Here is a 27,341-nt window from a genome sequence, read left to right as displayed (position 1 = left end):
GCATCCATTTAATTGTTATGGTGAATGCAGCTCTGCTTTATCTTCTCTAAAATTCCTCTCGACGGGTTGGGGCAAAGCCGGTGCCCTCATTTAGCTCAGTGTTACAATAAAAGTGCCATTGGGGCGCCTGGGTGGCGCAGTCGGTTAAGCGTCCGACTTCAGCCAGGTCACGATCTCGCGGTCCGTGAGTTCGAGCCCCGCGTCAGGCTCTGGGCTGATGGCTCGGAGCCTGGAGCCTGTTTCCGATTCTGTGTCTCCCTCTCTCTCTGCCCCTCCCCCGTTCATGCTCTGTCTCTCTCTGTCCCAAAAATAAATAAAAAAAAAAAAAAAAAAAAAAAAAAAAAAAAAAAAAAAAAAAAAAAAGTGCCAGAGTTCAGCAAACTGAAGTTGGTTCTTGTTTGAAAAGTGGTCATTATGGAAGCCGAGCTGGGCGTCTGCAGCTCACTCCGGCCTATGCGCGTCAAGGACAGTTGGGGCCATCGTTGTTTGGAGAGTCGAGCGCCTCCCTCCCCCCTTGATATATCTCAGGCACATCTGTCTGATGCTAAGTGGAGGATTAGAGTCTGTCCGAGTACACATACCCCTCCTGGAGGAAGTAGATTAAGCAGAGTTTGTTGTAACAGGAAAGGCTTCTGTGACAGTTGGGAGAGCCCAAGGCACCTTGGTCAGAGGACTGGTTGAGCACCCACCACGGACAGTTGTTTGATTTGCGGGCAGAGCCTGCTTCCCTCAGTGCCTGTGGAACGTACAAGTCTATTTCGGACCGTTGTTCCGTGCAGATTGTCTGGAGCTTGATTCTGAAAACACAAGACAATCAGGCAGCAGGGAGACACAACAGAGAAATAGGCACCGCACAGATTTTTTTCCTGCAAACCAATATGGCCCCATCCTTCGGAGGCTCTGAAGTCTCCCAGATACCAGTAGCACACGGTCTTCTGTTTGTTTGTTGATAAAATTTGGAGCCATGTGCGTTTTGTAAACTGCCTGGGCCCCGTGGTTTTGTCACACAGCACCTGGCTTGCTTCCTGAGGCCCTGCTGGCGAGAGCCAAACATCTAGTCTTGATTTCCGGCTGGATTGGGTTGACGACACCCTCGAAATCCTGTGTGTGGGGAAAAATGGTTCAGAATTTCAGAGCCTCCGTGTGTGTATTTTAAAAGAACAGTAATGAACCTTGTATTATTTGGCTTTTACAACAGATTAAGAGAGTCGGTAATGCTTAGATCTATGGTTTGGGGGGATGTAAAAATTTCTCTCCGTAGAGAAACGGACACTGAGATTTTGTGAAATTTGGCTGGGAACAAGTTATTTGTCAATGAAGTCAAAGTTGGAGCACTTTAACCTATTATTTTTTTTTCCTCTGTAATTACTTTTGCTTTTTAGCTTTGTTGTGGAAAGAGTGTTTATGCTGATCATATACATATATTATGAGTGTTTCTATGGAATTCTTATATGACAGTAAAGTGACTAAAAAGCAAAATAAAATCCTGGCCTAGTGGTTAAATTTCAGCTAAATGTTTTTATTGACAGTATCTAACCTTTTCTTGCCCCCTTGTCCTCCAATCATTTTTTTTTTTTTCCTCACAGAACTTTAAACTCAGGCATTAATCAAGGCATTATGAAAATCACTGTTATAATTGGTCCCTCTTTGGAAATGTTTGATTTGGAGAATCTGCTTATGTAGTACACATTGTTAGTACATCTCATAAGCGAAAGATTTTTCTCTTCTTTCTTTAAGTCCCAAAGGGACTTAAATGGAGCCAGAGTGAATGTGTCTCAACCACGTAAATTAAAGATAAATCTAAACGCAGGCTTACGTTGATGTGTGCATCCTGCTAGTTGTGAGTGGGCTATGCTCGTCACAAAGGTTTTCTTGGTCACCAGAGCATTGTTATGATGTGAAAATCATTGTAAGGATTTTCTTTTGGAGGGGGAAGGGGCAGAGGGAGAGGAAGAGAGAATCCAAAGCAGATTCCATGCTTAGAGCGGATCCCAACGCAGGGCTCGAACTCCCGAACTGTGAGATCATGGCCGGAGCCGAAACCAAGAGTCCGATGCTTAACCGACTGAGCCACCCAGGTGCCCCGATATGAAAATCATTTTAAAAAGTGAAGAAATGACCGCACCTATTTGCAACAATGAATGTTATTTATGGTGCTTCTAGGTCCCGTCCCCCCCAGCCTCAGCCCTACTCTGTGCTTCCTCATTCTCTGGGGCTGCCCAGCCCCCTGTCAACCCACTGTCTCTTCAGATTTGGCCCCGCTTCTTCTCTGTGCTGCCACATGGCTACTGGGCACCTCCTCTGTGCCTGACGTTGTGCTAAACGTGGGGATGGAATGGAGGTGAGGTGGCGGCTCCCTTGCTGTGACCACTTCTTCAGCCACCTGTCAGCCTTATCTTCGGCTCTCCCATCTCTCTGATGGTCAGCAGAGCCAGTGTGTGTGGGGGTGCACTAGGGAGTAAATGGGGGCAGCTCCCTCCGGGACAAAGAAGAAAATTCCTTCGGTGTCTGTTGTTGGAGGAAAGTCTCTTGTAGTGAAGGCGGTGGAGACCTGAGATAGGACGTTGCGAAACTGTACTGAGGCTGCCAAAAAACCCCAGCGGTGTTTTTGCATAAGCCTTTTAAGCTGGGGGATGTTCGGAGAAGGCCTTGAAGCATAGGAGCCAGAACATGACCTCATCTCTTTGAAGTCCCTGTTCCTGCCTCTCTGGCTTTCTTTGATTGCTACATCCCCCTGACCCGTTTCCTGGTTATCTTCTGCTGGGTACCAAACCATCCCAGGATGGTCATTTTCCTTGCTCGTTCTTCTGTGTTTGGCGGTTTCGGGCGGGGCTCAGCTGGGTCCTTGCTGCCCTTGCCCGGAGTGGCACATTTGGCTGTGTCGTCTGGTGGCTTGACTGGGGCTGGCTTACAAGATGGCCTCACTTGTACGTTTGGTGCTTGGTTGGCTGGACCTCAGGAGGCTAGCCGGTGGTTTGTCTGGTGAGCTCAGAGATCCTGGGGGCAAACCAGAATCTGTGAGAACTCATGAGGCCCTGGCTTGGAATTTTTGTCTCACCATCTATGTCACATTCTGTCGATTGAAGCAGCTCACAAGGCCAGTCCCAGTTCATGGGGTGGAGAAGAAGTGACACAGAAGCCTGTGCTCAAAGGGATGCACAGAATCATCAGTTTGCAAACAGCTCTACCAGCTGCGTTGCTCTTTCTCTCTTAATTTATTAATTCCCGTCTTCAGCTAAGGGCAGAAGCATCGCATAGTGAAGTGGGAAAGAACACTTGCTTTGGAATCGGATACACCTATAGATACTGATTCATAGGAGCCCCTTTATTAGATAGTAACGTTTTTGCCAGTTGTATGTTGAGAATAACGTTTCTCAGTTTACACTGTGTCTTCTTGCATTTTGGCAAAGAAGGGTTTTAATTTAATTCGATTTATTTATTTTTTAAAGTTTATTTATTTATTTTGGGTGAGAGACAGAGGGGCAGAGAGAGAGGGAGAGAGAGAGAACCCCAAGCAGGCCCCGCACCGTCAGCGCAGAGCCCGATGCGGGACTCAGACTCACGAACCGTGAAATCGGGTCCTAAACCGAAATCAAGAGTTGGATGCTTAACTGACTGAGCCACCCACGTGCCCCAGAAGGGTTTTTAATTTTAATAAAATCTGATGTTTCTGTCTCCTATGATTTGTGCTTTTTATGTCTTATTTAAGAAGCCCTTCTCTTTCCAAAGGTAACCAACCTTGTCTTCTGTATTTTTTTTATAAAAGATTTCATACTTGGGGCTACTGACATTCTTCCGGTGTATACCCCCCTGGTATTGATTTTTGTGAATGGTGTGTGTTAGGGTACAACTTTCTATTTCTCCATGTGAGTAGTCTTCTGTCATAACGTTTAGCAGATGTAACATTCTGTTCCCTGGGGTCTGAAGCGGCACATTTACTGTGCATATCACGCCCACCCCTATGCGGAAGGGCCATTTCTGGGCTCTATGCTCTGTTAGCCTGTGCTCTATAATACATTTTGGGATCTGGTAGGGAAACTACTGTAACGTTGTGTAATCTTGTTCTTTTTCTCTAAAACTGTCTCTGGTGTTACTGGCTTTTTGCTCTTTTGTCACAAATTCATTTCCCCCAAAATGCTGCTAAGTGTAGTCTGAGGCTGAATACAGACTCTTCGGAATTTGTTGAGGTTTATGTTGTGGTCTGATGCGTGGCCTGCTTGTATAAATTGCCGACCCTTGGGGAAGATGCACACTCACAAATTCTTAGAAAAAGGGTTTGAAATCTATTCATGGATCAAGCTTAATAACGATTGATACATCTTCACGTGGTGGCTAAATCTGTTTTGTCTGACATTTGTCGCGCTTTCTTTACATTGGCCAACTATATCTTCCCGTCCCTTTAGTTTTTGTTTTTTTTTTAACGTTTATTTATTTTTGAGAGAGAGAGAGAGAGACCGAGCGTGAGTGAGTGGGGGAGGGGCAGAGCGAGAGAGGGAGACACAGAATCCAAAGCAGGCTTCAGGCTCTGAGCCTACCGTGGGGCTGGAGCTCATCAACTGACAGATCATGACCTGAGCCGAAGTCGGATGCTTAACAGACTGAGCAACCCAGGTGCCCCTAAAAATAAAATCGTCAGAGGGTGCCTGGGTAGCTCTGTCCATTAAGCGTCCAACTGTATTTTGGCTCAGGTCATGATCTCAGGGGTTGTTGAGTTCCAGCTCTGTGCTGACAGTGCAGAACCTGCTTGGGATTCTCTCTCCCTCTCTCCCTGTCAATCCCCCGCTCACTCTCTCTCTCACTCAAAATAAATAAGTAAACATTAGAAAATCAAACTTTTTAGAGACATAATGCTATTGCACACTTAGTAGACTACAATGTAGTGTAAATATAACTTTTATATGCACTGGGAAACCAAAAAATTCATCTGACTTGCTTTATTGTGATATTCACTGCATTGCAGTGGTCTAGACCCAAACTCACAATATTTCCAAGGTATAGCTGTATATCCCTTAGAGAGGTGGGGTTTGTTTGTTTGCTCGTTTGTTTGTTTGTTTGTTTTGTTTGTTTTGTTTGTTTTAGTGAGGTTCTGTTTGTAGCAAACTTTCTCACTCTTTGTTTCTCAGAGAACATTATATCCTCCTTATTGAATAATATTTTAGCTGGAAATACAATTCTATATTGGTCGTGTTAGCATTTGAAGATTTTTGTGCTTTCTTCAGATAGATCTTTTATTCTTTCTTGAACTTTTATTCTTACCTATTGAGCATTTTATTTCAGTGGTTAGTTCTCATTTTTAAAAACTCTGTGAATTTACCTGGTGTTTTCTGAAGTTACCTCTTGTCCCTTTTAAAAAAATATATTTTTATGCATACTTGCCATTCTGTATCTGATGATTACAGTATCATTCCTTGGGAATCTGCTTCTGTTGTTTATTGTGTCTGCTGCTTCTCACTCATGGGGACCTGGTTCTTCCTGGGTTTTCTAATAATGGACTAGGAGTTTTTATTTGATCAAGCTTTATCTCTGGGCATGGTATGATACCATCTTTAAGAGTGAATTCGTCCAGAGGGATTTTGATTGTGTCTTTGCCAGAGCCCTTGGAATACAAATCTACAATGATTTTAAGGTAGTTTGTTCATCTTAAGTGTCACGGACTGAATGTTTGTGTCCTGCCAAAATCTATACATTGAAGCCGTGAGCCCCGTGTGATTGTTCTTTGGAGTTGGGGCCTTTAGGAGGTAATCAGGCTTAGCTCAAGTTGTGAAAGTAGGACCCCATGATGGGGTCCCCCCCCATATGGGGTTAGCATCCTCGTAAGGAGAGCAAGAGAGCAGAACTAAGTCTTCCCTTACGTGCACGAGGAAAAGGTCATGTGAGCACATCGGGAGATGGTAGCCTTCCACAAGCCGGGGGAAGGGTCTCCACCAAGAATTGAATCTGTGAGCCCCTTGACATTGGACTTCCATCCTTCAGAACTGAGAGAAATAAATGTCTGTTATTTAAGCCACCACCTCTGTGGTCTTTTGTTTCAGAAGCCCAAGCTGACTAAGACATAGAGTCTTCTGGAGGCAGTACATGGTGTAAATTTGAATCTCAAACACCCGTGGGGTCAGCCTGTGGTTATCCTCTTTGGAGAACTCTGCCCTCCCCACCCCCCCCCACCCCTTGCTCCCTCCCTGGTCTTCTGTCCCAGAGTGTAGGCAGAATCAGACAAGCTTCCTTTCCCCTCCTCCCCTCCCTTCCCCTCCCCTTCCCTCCCTTCCCCTTCTCTCTCCTCCCCTTCCCTTTTGCCAATGAATACCTTTTTCTTTTATCTTTTTACATCTTTTTAGACCAAGGATGTAGCCCTTCAAAGGAACCGTGTGAATGAATGCGGGAGATTCAGTTCCAGGTCTCCAACTTGTGCCGATCTGACACCTGTTTTCTGTCTCTGGTCTTTACAGTTGAAACCAGAGTCTCCAGGACATTGGCTCCCAAGCTGTGATGGTACCGCTGTTGGGAAATGTGTGGGTGCGTTTTTATTGGCACAGAGATTGGGGAGTGCTAATTGTATTTAGTGCCCAGGAGCAAGGGAGACTAAGTGTCTCTGCCAAATGTGCCATTTTGTACCCCGCCCCCCAGAATTGTTCCTCTCCTAGCACCCATAGGTCTCTTTCTTTGGGAAACACTGCTCTAGGGTTTGGGGACTGATGGATTTACTCAATATCGCCACAGCTTTTAGACTGGCCCCACCACACCAGCTTCTTTTATTGTCTTCATTTTGGGCCCTGGGACTCGTTGGAGCTCAGCTCTGTGTTTAAAAGGATTTTGTTATGTTTTATTTATCATTCTTAAGTGTTGTGTAGAGGTGAAGTTTCCTCCTTTCTTTCCTTTCCCTTCCTCCTTCCCTCCTTCCTTTCTTTTCTTTTCTTTTCTTTTCTTTTCTTTTCTTTTCTTTTCTTTTCTTTTCTTTTCTTTTCTCTTTTCATTTCTTTTTTCTTTTCTTTTCTTTTCTTTTCTTTTCTTTTCTTTTCTTTTCTTTTCTTTCTCTCTGATTTTTCCTTCCTTTCTTCTTCTTCTTCTTCTTCTTCTTCTTCTTCTTCTTCTTCTTCTTCTTCTTCTTTTTTCTTTTCTTTCTTTCTTCCTTTCTTTCTTTCTTTCTTTCTTTCTTTCTTTCTTTCTTTCTTTCTTTCTTTCTTTCTTTCTTTCCCTCTCCCTTCCCCTGTCTCCTTCCTTCCTTCCTTCCTTCCTTCCTTCCTTCCTTCCTTCCTTCCTTCCCAGGATACCTAGCGCCACTGTATCATTAACAATGAAATCCTTTCATCTGTTTTCTCACTACCTTGTGAGCATCAGCTGTCCCCCAGGCATTGCATTACACAGTGGGGTCTGTAGGGTCACAGCAGTTGGCTGTACAGGCAGGGGGGTTGCCATTCTGCAGACTGCAGTGTGAATGGTGCCCTGTGGGCTGTGCAGCCTGGCTGTTTAGGACAGTGCTGAGTGAGCCGTGGTTTCTGTGATCCAAGAGCTCAGTGCTTAGCAAAGTGTCCCTAAATGAGCTCATCCGCTCCTCTGCATTGGAGATCAACTCTTGCCCTTTTCTCTGGCCCCAGCCTCTAGGCCACTGCCCCCGGACAGAGTGTTCAATCACTTTTTCCCCACGGAGGTGACAATATGATATAGTCGATAGCCACCGAGTTGACTGAGCTGCTTTCTTTGACTGCTACTGCTATATGGTAGAGTGAGCCAGTAATTAGAAAATCCTAAAGCCAGAGCAAAAGGAAGGACACAGACAGAAACTTTCATTCAGAGTGTATTCACTTTGTTGGTGCTTCATTCCAGAGGAGGAGGGGAGACCGCAGGATAACATCTTGGAGCAGTGCTCGCTGGGAGGTGGGCTTCCTCCCTGTTTCCCAGCTGACTTTGAGTCCAAACAAAGTGATGCCAGGCAGGTTCTGACTGTACTGGTGTCACTGGATAAGGCAACCTCTTTGCAAACCCAGGCTTTCTCTTCCGAAGAGTCAGAAAGTGGTTCCCTTAACTCTCTCATCTTCTATCCTGTCCATTTATAGTGATGGTGCTGTCATCCCGGATCCAGTGCCAGACTGGTTTGATTATACCACTGTCTCATCAGATTAGCTAGAGGTTTTTAAATGTCTTAGAGCCTTGGAACTCCAGGTGTGGTCCGTGGACCTACAGTACCGATTGGTGTCATCGTGGGGCTTGTGAGAAATGCAGAATTTTCGGTTCGACCCCAGATCTTTTGAATCTGAATGTGCAGAGTGTGATCCCCTGTGGGTTCAGATGCTCTTTAAATTTGAGAAGCGCCCCCCAGAGGCCTGTGATTGCAGTGTTCTCTTCCTTCTCTTTTACGTAGAGTATGCCGGGGAGTATGGAAGTTTGGTGTTCTGTTTATAGCTTGCCAGACTTCGCAAAAACAGGTATCATACGTATTGTGGACCGAATGTTTACGTCCCTGGGTCCACCTCCAAATACCATGGCGTGGGAGGTTAGGGCTTCAACTTGAGTTTGTTGTGGGGGGAGCGGGGCGCATCATAACAATTAGGTATTGGAAAAATATATATATATATATGCTATAATATAAAAATAATACTAGTAACAATAAAAACACACTTCCTGAGCCAAGATCGTGGAGCTCGTATTTGGAGGGTCTCACAATGTATGTACCTGTCGTGAGCCTGACCCCGTGCCCCGCTTTGCACAGGCATGGCTTTTAGCAGTTGGTGCACATGCTGACCCTCATTTTCCTCTGATGTCGTCTTGCAGGGCACGGCCTGTGCGGCGAGCAGGGCGGTGGTGCTGAGACCGCTCTGGAGGAGACCGAAGGGCCGGACCTGGAATCCTCAGATGAAACTGATCACAGCAGCAAGGTGAGAGATTTTCATTTTCACGTCCCATGTGTCAAACCACCGAAGAATCACAACCGACACGTCACCTTTGCAGCCGTATGCGGTCAGGAGGCCTCTCCCCGGGACCAAGGGCTTTTACTCTGAGAGGTCACTAAATAAGACACAAAATCCAAATTACCACCTGGGTAACAAACCTGTGCGTGAGCTTACAGGGCAGAAGTCCCTTTGCATGGGTTCAAGTCTCATTTCATCCGATTTCCTTCTTACGTCTCCGTCTGTGCTTGAAAAGGCAGCATCCAGTTTGTGTGCCGCTGGGTCAGTTACACCTTCTTGCTCTTCCGGTTTCTGCACTGAACTCTTCTTGGATTGTCTGTGTGTGGCTCCTGTTAAAGGGAAAGAAACCATCTTTTAATTTATTCGAATAGCATGTTCCTTGGTTGGCTGAGGCCTTATTCTGCCTCTCTTTGGTGGAAGGCCGTGTATTTGTTTCCCATAATTCATCATGCTTCCACCCTTCCACCCTCACTTCCCAGAGGGTTCTGTGGATCAGTAAGTAACGTCTTCTTAGCACAGTCTCCAGAGTACGACAGTTTGAAAACCTGGTGTTATCTCTGTCCAAAGGCCCTTCCGCAGCAAAAGTCATTGTATGTGATTCTGTTTCTGTATTTATTCACCTTAAAAAAAAAAAACAAAAACAAATAATACGTACGTGTTTATTTTGATCCCTCCACCTAGCTTTTGTTCTTCTGTTTGATATTTACCACTTGCCCTGATCAAATCCTGTAACAGGGTGATTCTTGCCTTCGCCCAGTGATTGGATGACTGGGGAGGTCAAATAATATAAAACAGTAGGAGAGCACGTTGGCCAGGAAAATATATGATTCAAATATGAACCCTTATTTTAAAAAACCTGCATTTCTCTATGTGTCCTTTTTTTTTTTTTTTTTTTTTTTTTTGTCTCTCTTGGTGTTTCTGTCTCTGTAAGACTCTCTTGAGTGCCTGTGTCACTTTTACCCATGTGTGTGTCTTTGGTCCTCATGGGATTACCTTCCTTGGTGTCCTTTCTAAGTTGGGTGCAATATAAAATTTAATATTTGAATATAAAATTTAATATTTAATATGGAAATTTAATATTTGGAAATTTAATATTTGAACTTTCAAATTTAATATTTGAAACTAACTTTAATATTTGTAAAGGGCTTTATGTTGGTTATTAATTAAAACGCAGATGAATGGTAGGGCACCTGGGTGGCTTCGTTGGTTGAGTGTCCCACTTCGGCTCAGGTCAAGATCTCGTGGTTCGTGAGTTCGAGCCCCACATCGGGCTCTCTGCCGTCAGCACGGAGCCCGCTTCGGATCCTCTGTCCCCCTCTCTCTGCCCCTCCCAATCTTGCATTCTCTCTCTCTCTCTATCTCAAAAATAAGCATTAAAAAAAAACCCCCCACAGATGAATGGAAATACATTTCATTTAAAGCCAAAAAAACCCAAACAAACAAAAACTTGCTTAAACTTAACTTTTTTATGTTTGTGGCCCTTACTTTACTTTTACATACTTGGGGGAAGAGACAGGGACAGCCCCCCTCAGGGAGAAATGGATATTTCCAAACTGGGGTCAGATATTTCGAAAGGTATTTATTAAGTTATTTTGTTATTGAATATTAATTCTCAGTTTCTAATTTGATTTAGGAATACGGCTATTTTTCCTATATCTAAAACATTAATCTCTGAATACTTTTGAACTTGGATCATTTTTACCTCACTGTAATAGCCCTGTGTTCTCATTCCTTGTGGATTTTGAGATTGTTTTCATTTAAAATTTTGTGAGTCATGAGGTCCTAAACAGGGTCCTCTATAATATTAGGTCTGGCAGTGGAGAGGAAGGAAGGGGCCCTGGGGTTTTGTTGACTGCCTGTGGATGCCTGTCTGACTTCATGATTCTTTCTCCAGAGAACAGGCCCTACAGCTCACCTGGAACAGACAGGGTCAGGTGCAGGAACAGGCCAGCTTGTCCCTGGATTTCACTGTAGCGATGCTCAGTGCACTTTCCTGAGAGAACAGCTTCAGAGTTATTGATGACAAGTTTGGGTAATGATCAGTATTTTTGAAGCTAGTGCAGTGACCCGTGCTAAATCCATAGGTTCATCTTTTCTTTTCACCAGGTCGGAGGGCACTGTGTGATTCTGTACCTGAAAATACTCCCTAGGTTTGCTTTGATTCACATTTTATCTTTAGTTGAATGATTTTGTCACTCAACCCAAGTTAGTTAACTGAATTAGCCTTTAATGAGTTACTTTCTCACTTTGGATATTTGGAAGCAAAAATCTTAAATTGTGCAAATGGTTCTTCTGGAGTCTGGGTCCTACTGTGGATTATTGTACATATTGGACACCATTCATATTAACTTCCCTCATGCTCGCAATACCTCTGAGAGAGAAATCCTATGATTCCCTCTATCTTATAGGTAATGATATTGGAACAGAGAGGTTAACAACTCACTGAAGGTCACACAGCTCTGAGATGGCAAAACCAGGCCTTGTATTGTTATCGGCTATGGTAAAACTATCTTCTGGCCACATTGGTTAAAGTGTGGTGTTAAATACCAAGTTTCAGAAAAAGGAGTTAATTAATTAATGTGCTGTGTAAGTCAATTAGCTAGAAACTCATTAGCCACTTAAATATTTTCTTAATGCTTAAGCTTTTGGGGTGTCTTGTCTTATGATTTAAAGTAAGGAATTCCTGGGGGTGCCTCAGTCAGTTAAGCTTCCAACTTGGGCTCAGGTCATGATCTTGTGGTTTGTGGGTTCGAGCCCCGCATCAGGCTGTGTGTTGCCGGCTCAGAGCCTGGAGCCTGCTTCGGATTCTGTGGCTCCCTCTCTCCCTGCTAGCCCCTCCCCCGCCACGGACGCGCCTGAGCTCTTGAGCACGCACGCGTGCTCTTTCTCTCTCTCTCTCCCTCTCTCTCTCTCCCCCAAAAGTAAGTAAACATTAAAAAAAAAAAAAAGTAAGAGCAAGAGTTTCTTGATCAAGGTTATTCTTTTGACGTGTCTCCTAGATCAGTAATTCTTCTTGAGAATAAACCAAACGTTAATTTTTAAGTTGTAAGCTGCCGTAAACACGGAAGGATGGTTTAGCCTTTGCTTCGAATGCACCAGGCTGGGTGTAGAATGTAAAAACAAGTAAATAAACAAACAAGTCAAGAAATGAAATGAAACAAGCAGTCCTTTTTTTTCTTTATTCCTGCTGAGTGTGTGAAGACTGTTGATTTTTTTGTTTAATATTTTTGTTGCTCTTCCTAAATGAATTGCTTTACGAAACATTGGGCAGAATACAAGAGAATGCAGGCTTGAGTGTTAATGTGTTTTTTGATTTTTTTTTTTTTTTTTTTTTTTTTTTTGGTAAATAGCAGTTTTCGCTATTTGTGGCCTTTTGGGGTTAAGCAAGTAGATAATTATGAGCTTGCCGGGCATTGGTGGCCCTGGGGTGGGGGCGGGGCTCCCACACCGCAGGGGGGCAGTCTAGCCTCTTTGTGAGCCACCTCCCTCCTGTGACTGTGGTGATAGTCTCAAAGGGGGCCTTCTCCACCAGCCACTGGTTTCTCTGCTTCTCCTGGAAAACTCTTGTCTCTGGAAATGAATGCTGATGAGCTCCCGGCTGTCGTTATGCATCCCAGGCCCCCTGGCAGCTGTGATTTTGTTTTCCATTTAGCCAATGTATTAGAATAATTTTCAGAACATTTCCATTCTGAAAGCCTTGCCTTCTCTCTTTTTTTTTTTTTTTCTTTTTAATCCAAATTGGGATTGTCTTGGAAATGTCTGCTTTAGTAACAAAGCATTAGCGGAAGATGTGAAAACATAAGCTGTTCAAAGAACGTAGTTTGTTTTTATTTATTTATCTATTTGTTTTTTAGTGCCTGCTCCCGACTCAGTGAGAGAGGGGTGTCTTCAAAGTTGTGGGAGCCTGCCGGGTTGAATATCCCCGAGCACGGCATGACGCTGGCCAATCAGCTGATCTTGGCCGCAGAGCAGGCTGCTCACATCCTGGGCAGGCTTTTTCGGCTTTGTGTTCTGGTCCCTTTTGATTCTCCCTTTCTGGAACTTTTGTTGGTTAGCCAGGTGAAATCAAAGCATGAATTCTAGTCCGCAAGTTAGCCTTTGACCCCATCCCAGAGGCCGCTGACGGGAAGAGGGGTGCTGGTCTGGGGACGGGGGGTGCACTGCTGCCCTCCTTGCTGTGTTGAGATGCGACAGTAGGTTTCACCGGCGAGCCCGCATGGGCTGTCTGTGTGAGAGGATGCTCCCTTGGGAACTGGAAGGCGTTTGGCGCTCTCGGGGTATTTTAGGAAACTTCTCTTTCTGTGCGGAGCATGTCAGGTGGTAGCATTACCATGAGAATATATTCCTGATGATGTCTGCACTGTGGAAAATAAAGCGCAAGCCCAGGATCGAACACAGTTACAAGTCCGGTGACTCTGTGTATCAGACGCTTCCTCTGGTGAGCATGTTTGAATTCTGTCTTGCTAACCTTGTTTCTGTTATGACTTTCCAGCTGAATTGTCTTCCAGCCCCGTTTCCCCATATTGCGTCTTTTTGCCCTCCAGTTCCTCTTGTTGATAAAGAGACATGTAGTTTAGCATGGGGGTGGGCATCGGTAGTTGGTGTGAAGCCGAATTTGCCTCGAATCTTCACATTTATATATATATATATATTTTCATTCTTTAATGGCCTGAAGATGTAATATGTATTTTGTTTAACAATTTTTAAAAATGTTTTACTTATTTTTGAGCGAGAGAGAGACAGAGCGTGAGCAGGGGAGGGGCAGAGAGAGGGGGAGCCACAGAATCCGAGGCGGGCTCCAGGCTCCGAGCCGTCGGCACAGAGCCCGACGCGGGGCTCGAACTCACGGACCGTGAGATCATGACCTGAGCCGAAGTCGGACGCCTAACCGACCGAGCCACCCAGGGGCCCCAGTAGGGTGTATTTTTAAAACGAAGTGAGAGTGGAGTTTTCCCCCTTTCTTTTGGTTGTTGAGATTTCGAGTGTGTTTGTGTTATGTGTATGGCAAATCTCCCCTAACCCCACCTCAGAGTGTTCCGCATGTGTTTCTGGAAGAAGGGTGTTCACCTTGCCTCCTACAACGTTTTAAGTGTTTTGGACTTGATCTCTGCTTACTTGAGAAGGAGATGTTTATAGATGCGTCAGCGCAGGGAATGTGTTGGTGGTTTGACGTCCACTGACTTCTATTGTACATGTCAGTTCCTGTAGTAAGTGTTGAGTCCCTAGTAAGACAATCTGGTGGGTTAATGACAAGGACTCATTTAACCAAATCACACTGAACTTTTAAAAAGAGCTTCATATTAACATTGGAGTCTGCCCGCTGTGCGATCTTTGTGTCACTTAGTGCAGCTTGAACTTTGGCAGTAAGTACACCCGATTTACTCAGTTGAGCCTTCGTCCTTCCTAGAGGTCTCTTCTTCAAAGTTTGTTCAAAAGGAGACAGAGAAGGTGATGGAAAACTATGGGGATTGCCATTGTGTATAGTGGTCTCTGAAATTATAGAGAACATGACTTTGGTGTTTGTCTCCAAAAGAGCTTAAGTAAAGGTTATAAGATTTTAGGCCACTCTGGCCCCTTTTAAATCTGTGGGATGTGTTAAATCGGTCACACTTAAAGGACAGTTTTAGGACTCTGAACTCCTCTAGAGATAGAAATTGCCCTCGGTGGTTGCATAACAGGAAGGGCTTAAACAGCTGGGTAGCTTGAGTCAATAGTGTGTACTTAAAAGCCTCCCCCTTCTTTTTGTACTTTCTTTTCATCTTCCACAGGAAGAAAGCGATATTATAAACATTGAGCTTCACGCTGGCCCCAGTAAAGTGGTCCATTTCCTCCTGCAATTGTGTACTCTCTTCTGCATGGTGGTTGGATAATTCTGAGCTATGGCAGTAGAACGGCTTTGCTACCTTGAACAGTCTCTAACCGGCAGCTCTGAAATGCCTGGAAGTGCTTTTCTGTTTCCAGGGTGACTGATTGCAGTCCTCAAGCCGGGAGAGGTCTGTACTTCTCCCATTGCAGAAACCTCGCTGTCCCCTCCTCCCGAGCTGCCCTTCTCCCCTTGTCCTGGTTCCAGGACCCTTGGCTTTTGGGAGTGTGTTGAGAACCCCCCACAGCAGCCGCCTCTCCGGGCATCTCTGACCCCGGAGCTTGGTGTAGAATAACGAGGAGACCACAAAACGCTCTGTGACAGAACGGGGGAAGCTTTGCGTTCCTCGTACATCCTACATCGTGGCCTAGCTCCCTAGGACCTTGATGTTAAAAAAAAGAAAAAAAGTTCTGGCCACAGCATAGGGTCAGGGGGACTTAAAAGTTGGGCCACAGCATACAAAATCTCTGCATTCTTCTAGAAAATACCTGCATTTCATACTTCCTTCTAAGGATGTTTTTTGGGTCAGATTTTAGTAAAACAAAATTCTCAAACTCGATGACATCATTTTAGGTTAAGTGTTTCCAAGCAAAAGTTTCCTTATGAGCTTTGTAAAACGTGCTTTGCCAGTATGCACTGTAACTTGGAATTCTGTCTTTTTATTCCTTATTTAAATAACATGGAATTGACAGTAAGCAGACTTCGTCCATGTTGAGATTACGTCCATGTTCCTCGAGAGAGTTTATATCTTGAATCAGAGAACAGGGTTGCCCATGTTGAAACTTCATTAACCCCCTCCTCTGTGTTAGAGACCACCTAGCTAAATCTGTCCTAAGCTGAGGATTGTGTCTAATAAGGAAGGGATGCCTAAGGCTTTGAACTCGCAGAAGAGGACTTAAGGGAATTTGGGGGTGTCTCTGGGATGCTAAAGGTTTTTCCTAATAGAATCCAGAACTTGGCTCAGAGCGGGAGAAAGAGGAGTAGGCTGGGTGTTTGGAGTGAGGTTGGATAGGACGTGGCTAGGTTTAGATGCACCATAGCCCTAGCCCACAGCCCACTAACCTTAGCTCTCCCCTTGGACCTGCTTAAAATAAGGATACCAGACCTTAGAAGTAGTGAACTTCACACAGGTAAAGTCAGAAGCTCTCCTCACACTCTTGAAAATGGAAACCTCAGAGTGTGGTGAAACCAAGGGAATAAAAACCTGGAAAGACCTTCCCACACCTTCCATTACTATACGTAGATGTTGGGGAGAATGGCAACAGGTCAGTGTAGTGAGAACTGGGAGCACAAAGGGAAGTGTCTTCTGGAATCCTCTGCCTTTGCTATGTGTCAGAGTCCCCAGGTTGTAACTTTGGCCCCTCCTGAAAGTGTGAGGCGCCCTTGGTATACCATAGGAGGACATTGGATTTCACATGGTAACCTGTCTAAATGATAAAAGTGCAGAAAGGTGTGTTGCATCTCTGATGGGAACGAAGGGATGGATTTATTTATCATGAGGAGTAGCTTTGATGTTCATCTGCAGGGAAATGACAGGTAGCTGTGGTTAGTGCCGGGCCGGTTAGAAAAGCTTTGTGAAAGGAAAGGTGCCAGTTATACGTTTGTTGCGTTAGTTTCCTTTGCAGAATTGCTAAATCCGAACAGTAAAAGTCAGGTGGGAAAAGCTGGAGAGCAGGGCAGTTACTTGTCAGACTTTCTCGCCCACAGGATTTTAGTTTTGGTGAGGTTTTCTCCCCCAACCCCCCTGTCATGTCTATGTTATAATGCAGATGATATAAATCATCACTGGATCATTTAAAAGATGTGTGAGCATTTTTGTTACAACGGGTCTTTTATTCCTGTGCCATTTTTAAGACAAAGCCATATTTAAACTGGATGTTTCAGGGTGACAAGTTAGTAAAACACTAACATAACTAAATAAAACTGTGTAGTTGGTTTCTACAGAAACAAGCTTCGATTAAATTCTTTTTTAACGGCCTTGTTGAGATATAATTCACATATCATACAGTTGAGCCCATTTTGGTGAGTTTTTTTTTTTTTTTTTTTTGTCAGTCACTGAAGGGAGGATTCTTCATGGGAATATACAATGTCTGGAACACTGAATCCATAGAGAACATTGAACAGTGCCCCTGACAGGTGACTAATACCTTCTGGCACATAAGACTAGGGTTAGCACTAGCAGCGAATAAGCTGCGGTCATTGCAAGAGAATTGAAAGAATAATTTTGTGGATTTGGCTCTACTCTTGGCTTGTCATGCCATTGTTGTTAACGTATCCTTGTTAGGTTCTGATTTCCCTAGTCCTTGTCCTGCCTTTATTCCAGGCTCCCTTCCCTTCGGGATGTGCTAATGAAGAAAAGGCATATTAATGTTGGCTGCCCTCCTCTGCATTTAAGAGATTGCCCCCATGGGGTCCCCTTGGTTTTAGCTCCTCTGCCCTGCACAAAAATGCCAGCGTTGACTTTCAGCTCTGGGCGGCAACTGTTGTTTTGGGGAAGATGTTCTTCTCATGTTCTTCCTGGGTACGTGGGTGATAGAAGTCGTTCTTTATTTGCACACGTGTTGATTGGGAATAGTCTGTGCTGAGGGATGAATTAGAGAATGGAAGCCGGGGAGAGGAGGAGGAGGAGTGGACAGCCTGCCTTCGAGGAGATATCCGGCAAACATTTGTAGGGTGGCACATTTGGACAAATATTAATAAACTAGGTTTTGTGCTGCGAAGTAGCCTCTGGAGTCATTCCATCAGGGGCTTTAAAAAATATGCTGGCTCATCCCATCCTGGAGATCCTGATTGAATTGACCTGGAGGGTTAGCTGGGCATGTTCTCCAGGTGAGTCCCACATGCAGCCGAGGTGGCCAAGCACTGGGCCCAGGGATTTTCAGCAGCACTCCTACCACCCACGCTCTGGAGAACTGTCTTGCATAACTTGGAAAACTGGAACTTTAGAATCCTAGAACCCTCAACTTCTACCTGAATCATCCTGGACAGAGACTAGGTGGAGGCTGGACTCCCCCACGGAAGCCTTATTCAGGGCCCAACAGCCTTTATTCCCGAGGAGGTATCTTTCTGTTTGGAGAAGCTACAGAGACAGAAATTTTTTTTTTTTCTTAAAATATATGAGTATCGGTCATTATCTAGAAGGTTGCCTTAGGGCCAATCTTTAACAGAGCCAGAAAGATCTTAGCTTATTAAATCATCTTCTGACGTTGCAAAGTATAGTTTACTTACCTGGGGGTGTGCTAATTAATTAGCCTTGTATTTTGAGTGGAATGCATTTCATTTTTCTGTTTCTCTGTCCCCTTATTTGTATGCTTCTTGCAGAGTAGTTATGAACACAGGCTTTGATCCACACTGCCTGGCTCAAATCCCAGCTCTGCCGCTTTGGAGCTGTGCAATCTCAGATGAGCTCCTTAACCTCTCTGGGCCTCCTTTGTCTCAGCTGTTTTGTAGGAATGCTAATAGCCCTTACTCACCCTGCGGGAGGGTTAACTACATCAGACAAGTGCCTGGCATGTGGTGAGCACTTGGAATGTGTTAGCAATTATTGTTATGGTTGTTTTGAGCATCCGAGCTCTCATATGTGCAGAGCGGTGGGGGGCGGGGGGGTAGGGAGAGATGTAATTCATGTGTGGCAGTTCATTAACCAGGAAGGACATCTTGAGGCGGAACAGATGTCAGACAGGTCTCTCTAGCGAGGGGTAACTTCATCTGCCTTGCCTTTTAAACCGTGCTCCGCAGAGCACGGAACAGGTGGCCGCATTTTGCCGCAGTCTGCATGAGATGAACCTCTCTGACCCGAGCCCATCGCCTCAGGACTCCACGGGGCCTCAGCTGGCCACCATGAGGCAGCTCACCGACGCTGACAAGCTGCGCAAGGTCATCTGTGAGCTCCTGGAGACGGAGCGCACCTATGTGAAAGTATGTCCCCTGGTCCCGCCCTGCCTTCCAGCAGGGCCTGCCTTCCCTCACTTCCAAGGAGGGGCTCTGTGGGTTCATACCCCTGCTTGACTAACCACAAAGCCCGGTGGTGGTAATGAGACATATCTTGGTCCCCCTTGGAATCTGGCCTTTCTTCCGAACGTTCATTTCTCCTGCGTCTTAAGGAAGCTCATCAATTCTTAGAGCAATTCTTTGAGATTTGTAAGTGATCGACTGAGAAAGGAGATGATGGAGAATATTGAGTGAGCCTTCTGACCTTTCTGAATCTGTCGTTGGGCTAAGACTAAAATTGAATTGAGTTTTTGAAAAATGTAAAGGTGTCATTTTCAGGATCTAATTTGAGTCTAGGCAGAAGGGCATCTGTTTTGTTTTTATTCTCACTTGTGTTCAGACATTTAGTTATATTCCTGTAGCTATGTAATTTATTCCTTCATAATTCCGAATGTCTATAGAATATGTATAACTATAATAGGTGCATTGTTCACACACTGCAAAACGTACATTGTAATACATTCCTATGGCTGTAATAGTTATATATTCCTATAACTATATAATTTAGTTAGATGTCACAACACTGTGATCTGTTTTTAATTATCTATTTTAGTCTTTAACTCCGGGGTCAGCAAATTATGGCCCTCGGGCCAAATCCAGCCCTCTGCCTGTTTTGACACATAAAGTTTTATTGGAACGTGGCCACACACACACATTCACTTATGTGTTTGTGCTGCTGTCACAGGAAGCAGCTTTCCTGTTACAGGGGCACAGTTGTGACAGAGGCCACATGGCCTGCAGTCTAAAATATTGCAGGAAATTTGGGCTCACTCCTGCTTTAAGGGAATTTAATGACCTAAAGAGTGTAATGTTAGCGTTTGGGACATAATCTGTTTTTTCTTCTCTAGATCCTTTACAGACTTTTAGATGTGCTAATGAAGTATCCTTTCAACCCTTAGGACTTAAACTGTCTCATGGAGAGATACCTAAAACCTCTTCAAAAAGAAACTTTCCTCACCCAAGATGAGGTATGATGGAAAAACGACCTAACTTTGTGAGGGTCGCATTGCAGTTGAACCTGGTGAAGAAGGAGCGAGGCACACAGGCAATACTGAAAGCAATTTGAATTTGCTTAATTGTAATAAATAGCTCAAATGATTGCCCGTTAAGCTCTTGGCTTACACTCAGAGGGTGAGGAGCTGCCCCCCCCTCACCTTTCCCCCCTTCCCCATGGTGGGCTCATTATCTTAATTGATAAGTATTGATAGAAGAGCTTTGAAATCGGAAGCAGATAAAGTTTCTGACCACTAATGAAATGCAGAGTGGATTAAATTCTTTTTCCATTTTCCAGCTGGACGTGCTCTTTGGAAACCTCACCGAAATGGTAGAGTTTCAGGTAGAATTTCTGAAAACCCTGGAGGATGGAGTAAGACTGGTCCCTGATTTGGAAAAGCTCGAGAAAGTCGATCAATTTAAGGTAAGTCTCATCCTCAAAGGCATGAGGCTGCCTCCTAATGTCATGGGTGGGCTATTCTGTAGGTCAGGTTGACTCTCCTGATCGCAGGGGGGCCTGTACTCTTTCTGGTCAGTTGTCGTGCTCGTGGTGTTGAGTCTTCATTGGACCTCCAGTGGCGTCCATTCAGGAAGGGAGTCTAAGAGGGGACCTTTGTCTGGCTAAGGGGACACTAGTGCCATCAACAGGTATCAAACCTGGTAGGTCTACCAGCTTCTGCTGTGGAAGAAAGACCAACCTTGACCTTTTGTTCTGTTTATGTGGGGCCCTTTAATACTTGTTATTAGCAAATTAGACCAGCACCCTTGGTTTCCCAGTAAACAAATTAATTTATCCTGTTCTGGAAAACTTTGCTTAATGGAAATGCTTATCATCATCCAGGAGGAACACAGTCTTCCATCTTACAGCGTTCTTATAGCCTTAATGAGGATTTATGACGAGTACCGTAGTGAGGATGCTTACAGCTCGTGTCCTCCTCCTTGGCCTGGTTTCCTTTATTGCAGATAATTTCCTATGCTACACCTGCAAATGACAGAGCTCGCTGCTTCATGCACAGTGTTGTTGGCTTACATGTCACCGTCATACGCTTTTAAAAAACAGATTTTAAAATTCGAGCATAATTGACATAGAATATGCTGCCTGTGTTCAAATTGCACAGTTTGATGAATCTTGCCCTATGTACATACCCATAACGGTCAGCCCCGAATGTGTTTCTCCTGCTCTTTGGTGATTCCTATCTCCCGCCCCTCACTGCCCGTCAGCCCCAGGCCACCGCGTGCACTTTGTGATGCCATAGATTAGTTAGATGAACTTGCATTGTGCCATTTTATATAAATGGAATCATGCAGCGTGTGCTCTTTTTACGTGGCGTCCTGTCCTTGGTTTAATCACATTTCATCCTTGTTGCTGCGTATCTCAATCTGCCAATAGTCCAACCTTGCCATCGCTCGGTGGTGACCCACCACACGGGTTAACAGGTATAGCACGCTCTGTTACCTTATCACCTTTTCTGGACACTTGGGTGGTTCCCAAGTTTGGGGCAGTTGCAAGTAAAGCTGCTGTGAACATTTGTGTACAAGTGTTAGTGTGGATATCTGCTTTCCTTTCTTCTGGCTAAATACCCAGGAGTAGAGTGGCTGGATCACGCGGTTGAGCCAATGTACCTTGTCACCGGCGGTTCCCCCTTACCCTCACGAGGAGGTCATGGTCTCTGTTTATAATTGTAGCCATCCTAACGCATGTGTAGTGGCATCTGGCTGTGACTTTCATTTTAATTTCCCTTATGACATGACGGTGCACATGTTCTGATGTGCTCGTTTGCCTGTAACGTATCCTCTTTGGTGACGGATCTATTCATACCATTCGCCCGTTGATTTCTTTGGTTTTCTTACTATTGGGTCTTGAGTAGAAGTCCTTTACCAGAACCGGGATTTGTAAATATTTTCTTGTCATACAGTGTCTTTTAAAGATCAGGAATTTTAAATTTTGATGAAGCCCAGTTTTTCAAATCTTCTTTCTTGGGTCACACTTTTGGTGTCCTGGCTGTGGAATTTTGGCCTACACCAGGGTCATAAACATTTTCTTCTGTTTTCTCCCAGAAGCTCTGTAATTTGGGCATGTACCTTATGGTCTTGGATCTGTTTTGAATTACATTTGTTGTGGTGCAATGTAGGAATCAAAGTCATCTTTTTTGCCTGTGAATGTGATTTTTCTGGTACTATGTGCTGAAATGACCATCCTTCTATTCTCTTCGCTTTGTTAATTTGGCCATTGTGTTGGACTCAGGTTCAGCTGTCTATGTGGGGCGCCCATACGCTTCGACCTCTCGTAGAGCTTGCCAAGATATGGCTGAGTGATGTTAGTATACACATTTAGGGACTTGGCTGCCCTTTCTCCCTCGTGTTTTTTTGGGTCAGTGATCCTTTGCAATGGGAGCTATCCAGTATACATACACATGTTCATACACTTAGCATATGAATATAGTCTTTTCTTTTTAAGTTTATTTATTCTGAGAGAGACAGACACAGTGTGAGCCAGGGAGGGGCAGAGAGAGATGGAGAGAGAGAATTCCAACCAGGCTCTGCTCTGATAGAGCAGCACTCGAACCCATGAAGCTGCGAGATCACGACCCACGCCAAAGCCAAGAGTCAGACAGTCAGCCGACTGAGCCACCCAGGTGCCCCCAAATGTGTTTTTATATATAGTTATCTGTTTTTATTTGGATATGTCTTGAGACTGGTTGTAAGAATAGTCTGGAAGAATTCCCGGATCTCCTTCACCCAGATTTCCCAAATGTGAACATTTGACCACGTTTGCTTTATTATTTCTCTCCCTTCCTATCTCTGATATGTATATGTGTATGTATCTGTGTGTCTGTGGAATATAATTTTTTTTTTCCTCGAACCATTGAAGAGTTTAGTTGCAGGCAGGAATACCTCTTTAATCCTAATTACCGCATAAGGTTCATTTGTGTGTGTGTTCAAATGCTGCTTGGATGAATTAATTTTCTCCCCTCTTCATCCTCAGGGTGGTTCTGCTGTCCATTCAAAATACAGTTTGGTTCCTTTGTGTGTGTTTGTAATGATAACATGTATTTTCTAAATTAGTGCATTAATTAAGACAGTTCAAAGTCATGACAAGGGTCAGTGATTTGTTAATCAAAAAAGTTGTTTGATGAGGATCCAAAAAAACAAATGGTTACAGACATTCCTTAAAACACTTGGTTTAAAAAAATTCTTTTAACATTTATTTTTGAGACAGAGAGACAGAGTGCGAGCAGGGGAGGGGCAGAGAGCAAGAGGGAGACACAGAATCCGAAACAGGCTCCAGGCTCTGAGCGGTCAGCACAGAGCCCGACACGGGGCTCGAACTCACGGACCGCGAGATCGTGACCTGAGCCGAAGTCAGCCGCCTAACCCACTGAGCCACCCAGGCGCCCCTAAAACACTTGGTTTTAATCTAAAGCATACAACATTCATTAAATTCACTTACCAGTCTCTTGCTGGGACGCCGGTTCTTTGAGTGTAGGTTCAGTGAATCAATCGAGAGGTAGGTGAACAGAACTGTAGTATGGACATGGCTGCATTATGAGCAGGGTTCTTCTAGGAGGGATTGCTGCATGGATTCTTTGAGTAAGCTGTCTCTGAACCGTTACAGTTCTAAATTCCACTCAAGCGGGACTCTTCCCTGACTGTGGCTTTACTGGTTTATTGCATAACCTGAAGGTCTCCATTCTGCCAGGAAGGCAAGACAATTGATGCGTATTGAATATTCATGGCCCAAGAGCTCCTCTCCAGCACCTCTCAGTTGGCTTCTGGATTGTCTTGCCTTTGCTCCCACACCTGTCCCTGTCGGTTTTACCCTCGGTGCTCTAAATTCTGATTGTACATTTGGCCAGAAACATAAAAGCTTGTTCCAATATTCAGACTGCATAAAACTCTAGTTCTAAGGCAGTATTAGAAAGAAATATAACGAGTTCTGAGGTCAAACAAGTCTTGACAAAATGTGCCCTTGGAAATTTGCTACGTCCAACATCCAGAGAGTGGCTCTATGATGTCCTACGGAAGGGCAACTTGGGGTAAATATAGTCTTTGTGTATAAACCCCTCATACTTGGGCACACTTTGTGCCCTGAGATCATTTTTTTAAGGCCAGAAGAATAAATGAACGCCTTAATGTTTTATCTGTGGGTGCCTGTATGGTAAATGCTAAGTAAGTAATAAGTTAGACCTAACTAATGGCTTGATACAGTTAATGTGAGGGGTTACGTTTAGAGCTTTCTCTTTCACATCTTTTCTTGTTTGGTTACTGAGTGTATCTCCAAGGATAACTGTCCCTGCTTGACCCCTCTCAGCCAGGGTGGTGAGGTTGGGAGGGGTGGGGCTTGAAAAGGAAAGGAGGAAAAGTAGAAAGCGTGGGAAACAAGCGTAGGTCTCCAATTACCTATTCTGGGTAGTTGAAAAGAAACTTTTTGTTCTTAGTAAACCATCTATCAGAATTCTGTGCATTGCTCATTAGGTAAATTGCACATTGAAATCCAAAACTTTCTCTTTTTTTTCTTGGAACCTCACTTTTATTTATTTTTTTTAATTAAAAAAATACTTATTTTTTAGAGAGAGCATGAGCGGGGGGTGCACAGAGAGAGAGGGAGACATAGAATCCAAAGCAGGCACTGAGCTGTCCACACAGAGCCCGGTTCAGGGCTTGATCTCATGAACTGTGAGATCATGACCTGAGCCAAAGTTGGGTGCCCGACCGACTGAGCCACCCAGGCGCCCTGCAAACTAAATTCTAATAGGGAAGTTCATCACCCATCTTTGAGCCTTTTGAGGCAGAGGGTGTGGGCTAGGAGAGGAGATCTAATTCCAGTAGCCAAGCATGTTTCTTACATTCTTACCTGCTCCCTGCTAGACAAGGGAGTAATATTGGAGAGGGTGGAATTGGTGACGAGGGAAATGTGTCTTCTATTTTTGGGGTGTATGCATTTCTTGCCTCTATTTGGTTTGTCGCTTCCCCCTCCCAGGATGAGCTAATGAGAGATTTCAGGAGATTTCTGCCTTTTCCAAAATGCCATCTGTATTTTCTCATTAACATTCAGACATCCCAGGTAGGTCATTTAAAGGCCCAGGGCTGGAGAAGCAGTGACATCTCCACTGGAATTAGCAAGAAGGCCAACTCCACAAACATGTAAGCCCTCGACCTTTCCAGTAGGCAGTTTCAGGCCGTCGGGGAGCAAAGAAAGGCTGTGACAGGTGTGAATGGTGCTGACGTGTGGGGAGGGTCAGACAGATGTGGGCTCCCTCTGTGTCCCGCTGATATTTCTAGACGAGGACGAACATGAACTAACCGCGGTTTTTCTCGTTGAATCCAGAAAGTGCTGTTCTCCCTGGGGGGATCCTTTCTGTATTACGCTGACCGCTTCAAGCTCTACAGTGCCTTCTGCGCCAGCCACACGAAGGTCCCCAAGGTCCTGGTGAAAGGTAGGCCGGTGAGGACTGGGCGGCAGGTGGGCATGTCTGTTGTAGATTCCCATTTGTGTGGCTGACTGTGGTTGGGGGTTTGGGACAGAAATCCAAGAGTCATTGATGTGCCAGATAGATGTTACACAAATAAAGGTACTAAGAAGTGAACTGAAATCAAGAGTCTGGTGCTTAACTGACTGAGCCACCCAGGTGCCCCTGTCTTTTTTTTTTTTTTTTAAGTAAAGTCTGTGCCCAACATGGGGCTCTAACTCACAACCCGCGAGATGCCTAGTCACATACTCTACTGACTGGGCCAGCCAGGTGCCCCTACTATCTTGGACTAACGGTCTCACCAGTCTTCTCATAACGAAAGGTTTGACTCATCTGTTTGGGGCCAGAATTGAGGGGTCATCTTGCAATTATGCAGAAACAGAGGAGCTTTAGAAATCCCTGCTTTACTCCTAATGTTCATTCATTTCCTTATAACCTTGCACACTTACTGTGCCTTTTGGTGGAATGCCTCTTTCCCTCACCTATGTTTTTCTCCCTAGGTGTGTGATAATAGGCACCACCAGCACTGCTAAAGCTGAGAGTCTCCAGAAAGCTGTTTTGCTTCCCTAGTTCAGCATGTGATGTTAGTGATAGGTGATTAAAAAAAAAAAAAAAAAAAAAAGATATTTCCCTGGGAAACAGTATAATCGGTAGAAAGTCCGATTGCAAAGGATCTCTGGAAATCAGCCTGCTCGTTCTTAACACTTCCCTGTGGCTGTCATGTGCACAGCTGCGGATCCAGTCCCTGAATACGTAAATAATTTATCCATGTCATGCTTTCCTGCCAGAGAGAATGAGCTTGACTTAATTTAAAACCTATTATAGGAAATATTAGTACAGTGCAGGCCTCCGGTTGACAGAAGAGCATGCCCCAGATAATGACATACTTACTGGTAGAGCTGGTTGATTGCCACGGCACCTATCCCAACATGAAATGCAAAGGACATTTTCAACATGAAATTTAAAGGAAGCCTGGGTGGCTGAGTCAGTTAAGCGTCCGACTTCAGCTCAGGTCATGATCTCAGAGCTTGTGAGTTTGAGCCCCGCATCGGGCTGTGTGCTGACAGCTCAGAGCCTGGAGCCTGCTTCCGATTCTGTGTCTCCCTCCCTCTCTGCTACTCTCCCGCTCACACTCTGTCTCTCTCTCTCTCTCAAAAATAAATAAACATTAAAGAATACTTTTTTAGAGGGAGCCTGGGAATTTCCCTGTCACGTTGTCTGGCCCAACTTTTCGCATATGCTGCTTTCACATGTCCTGTATTGGGCACAGAGTTCTGCATACAGGCTTCTTTTTCAACTTTAACCGAATGCTGATTGTTAGGAGATCATTAACATAACAATTTTAGAGAACTTTGTTCTCCTGTAAAATTATATACACATTACAGGCTTTAGAGCAATTTGTGTTACTTTTACTCACTCAATCAGATTAAATTGTGCCCCTGGAGATTTTTTCTTAATCCAATAACATTGTTTTTTGCACCTGAAAAATATTATCGTCTTTCAAAACGATCCCTGGAAACATTAGGTATGACCTACATTTTTCTAATGGCCAAAGTTGCCTAGAGGGGAGGGTGAAGAGAACTCTTGGAGAACAAAAGTCTGTGCCTCTTTTCTTTTGTTTTAATGTTTATTTTTGAGAGGAAGGGAGTGCAAGTGGGGGAGGGGCAGAGAGAGAGGATCCAAAGTGGGTTCTGTGCTGAGAGGCAAGAGAACCTTATGCGGGGCTTGACCCCATGAACTGTGTGATCATGACCTGAGCCGAAGTCAGATGCTTAACCGACTGAGCCACCCAGGTGTCCCAAAAGTCTCACTCTTAATAGGCTCACGGCTAGGTTGGAGGAAAGTGAGACTCCCTTAACTCACAAAGAGCTGAGTTTTGTTCTGACATGAAATATGGTTGATGGATTAAATGCCAGTGGCCATTGTTTTGGGCTTTCGGATTTTGAGGGGATTCCTACGCCCCTTCTAGATGTGGGCAGTAGACACTTGGGATGTCGCACAGTAGCCACAGCCTCCTGGGCATTGGAGGGGCTGGGCCTTGCTTTCCTGACACACAGGCCACTCCTTCCCGGTGTCTTTTCTTTTCCCAGATTTGCTCTTTGGCAGGAGGAGAAACGGTGGCCC

General features: G+C 44.6%; 1 protein-coding gene across 10 annotated transcripts in view; it reads left to right on the top strand.

Annotated features, from left to right (window-relative positions):
• The window catches only part of TIAM1 (TIAM Rac1 associated GEF 1), a 396,414-nt gene that overhangs the window by 344,749 nt on the left and 24,324 nt on the right, over nucleotides 1-27,341 (top strand). For 9 of the 10 annotated variants that reach the window (XM_058731853.1, XM_058731852.1, XM_058731858.1 and 6 more), the window contains 5 exons: nucleotides 8,764-8,867; nucleotides 18,502-18,681; nucleotides 19,653-19,721; nucleotides 20,045-20,170; nucleotides 25,076-25,184. In XM_058731853.1, coding sequence (XP_058587836.1) covers nucleotides 8,764-8,867; nucleotides 18,502-18,681; nucleotides 19,653-19,721; nucleotides 20,045-20,170; nucleotides 25,076-25,184 — 588 coding nt within the window. Of the gene's footprint in view, nucleotides 1-8,763; nucleotides 8,868-12,828; nucleotides 13,339-18,501; nucleotides 18,682-19,652; nucleotides 19,722-20,044; nucleotides 20,171-25,075; nucleotides 25,185-27,341 lie in introns of those variants that run through there. The other variant, XM_058731859.1, reaches the window with a different exon arrangement.

The sequence above is a fragment of the Neofelis nebulosa genome, chromosome 5, assembly GCF_028018385.1.
Source record: "Neofelis nebulosa isolate mNeoNeb1 chromosome 5, mNeoNeb1.pri, whole genome shotgun sequence".
Taxonomy (NCBI): Eukaryota; Metazoa; Chordata; class Mammalia; order Carnivora; family Felidae; genus Neofelis; species Neofelis nebulosa.
Note: the sequence above shows the minus strand (reverse complement) of the source record. Positions and strands in the feature narration are given on the sequence as shown.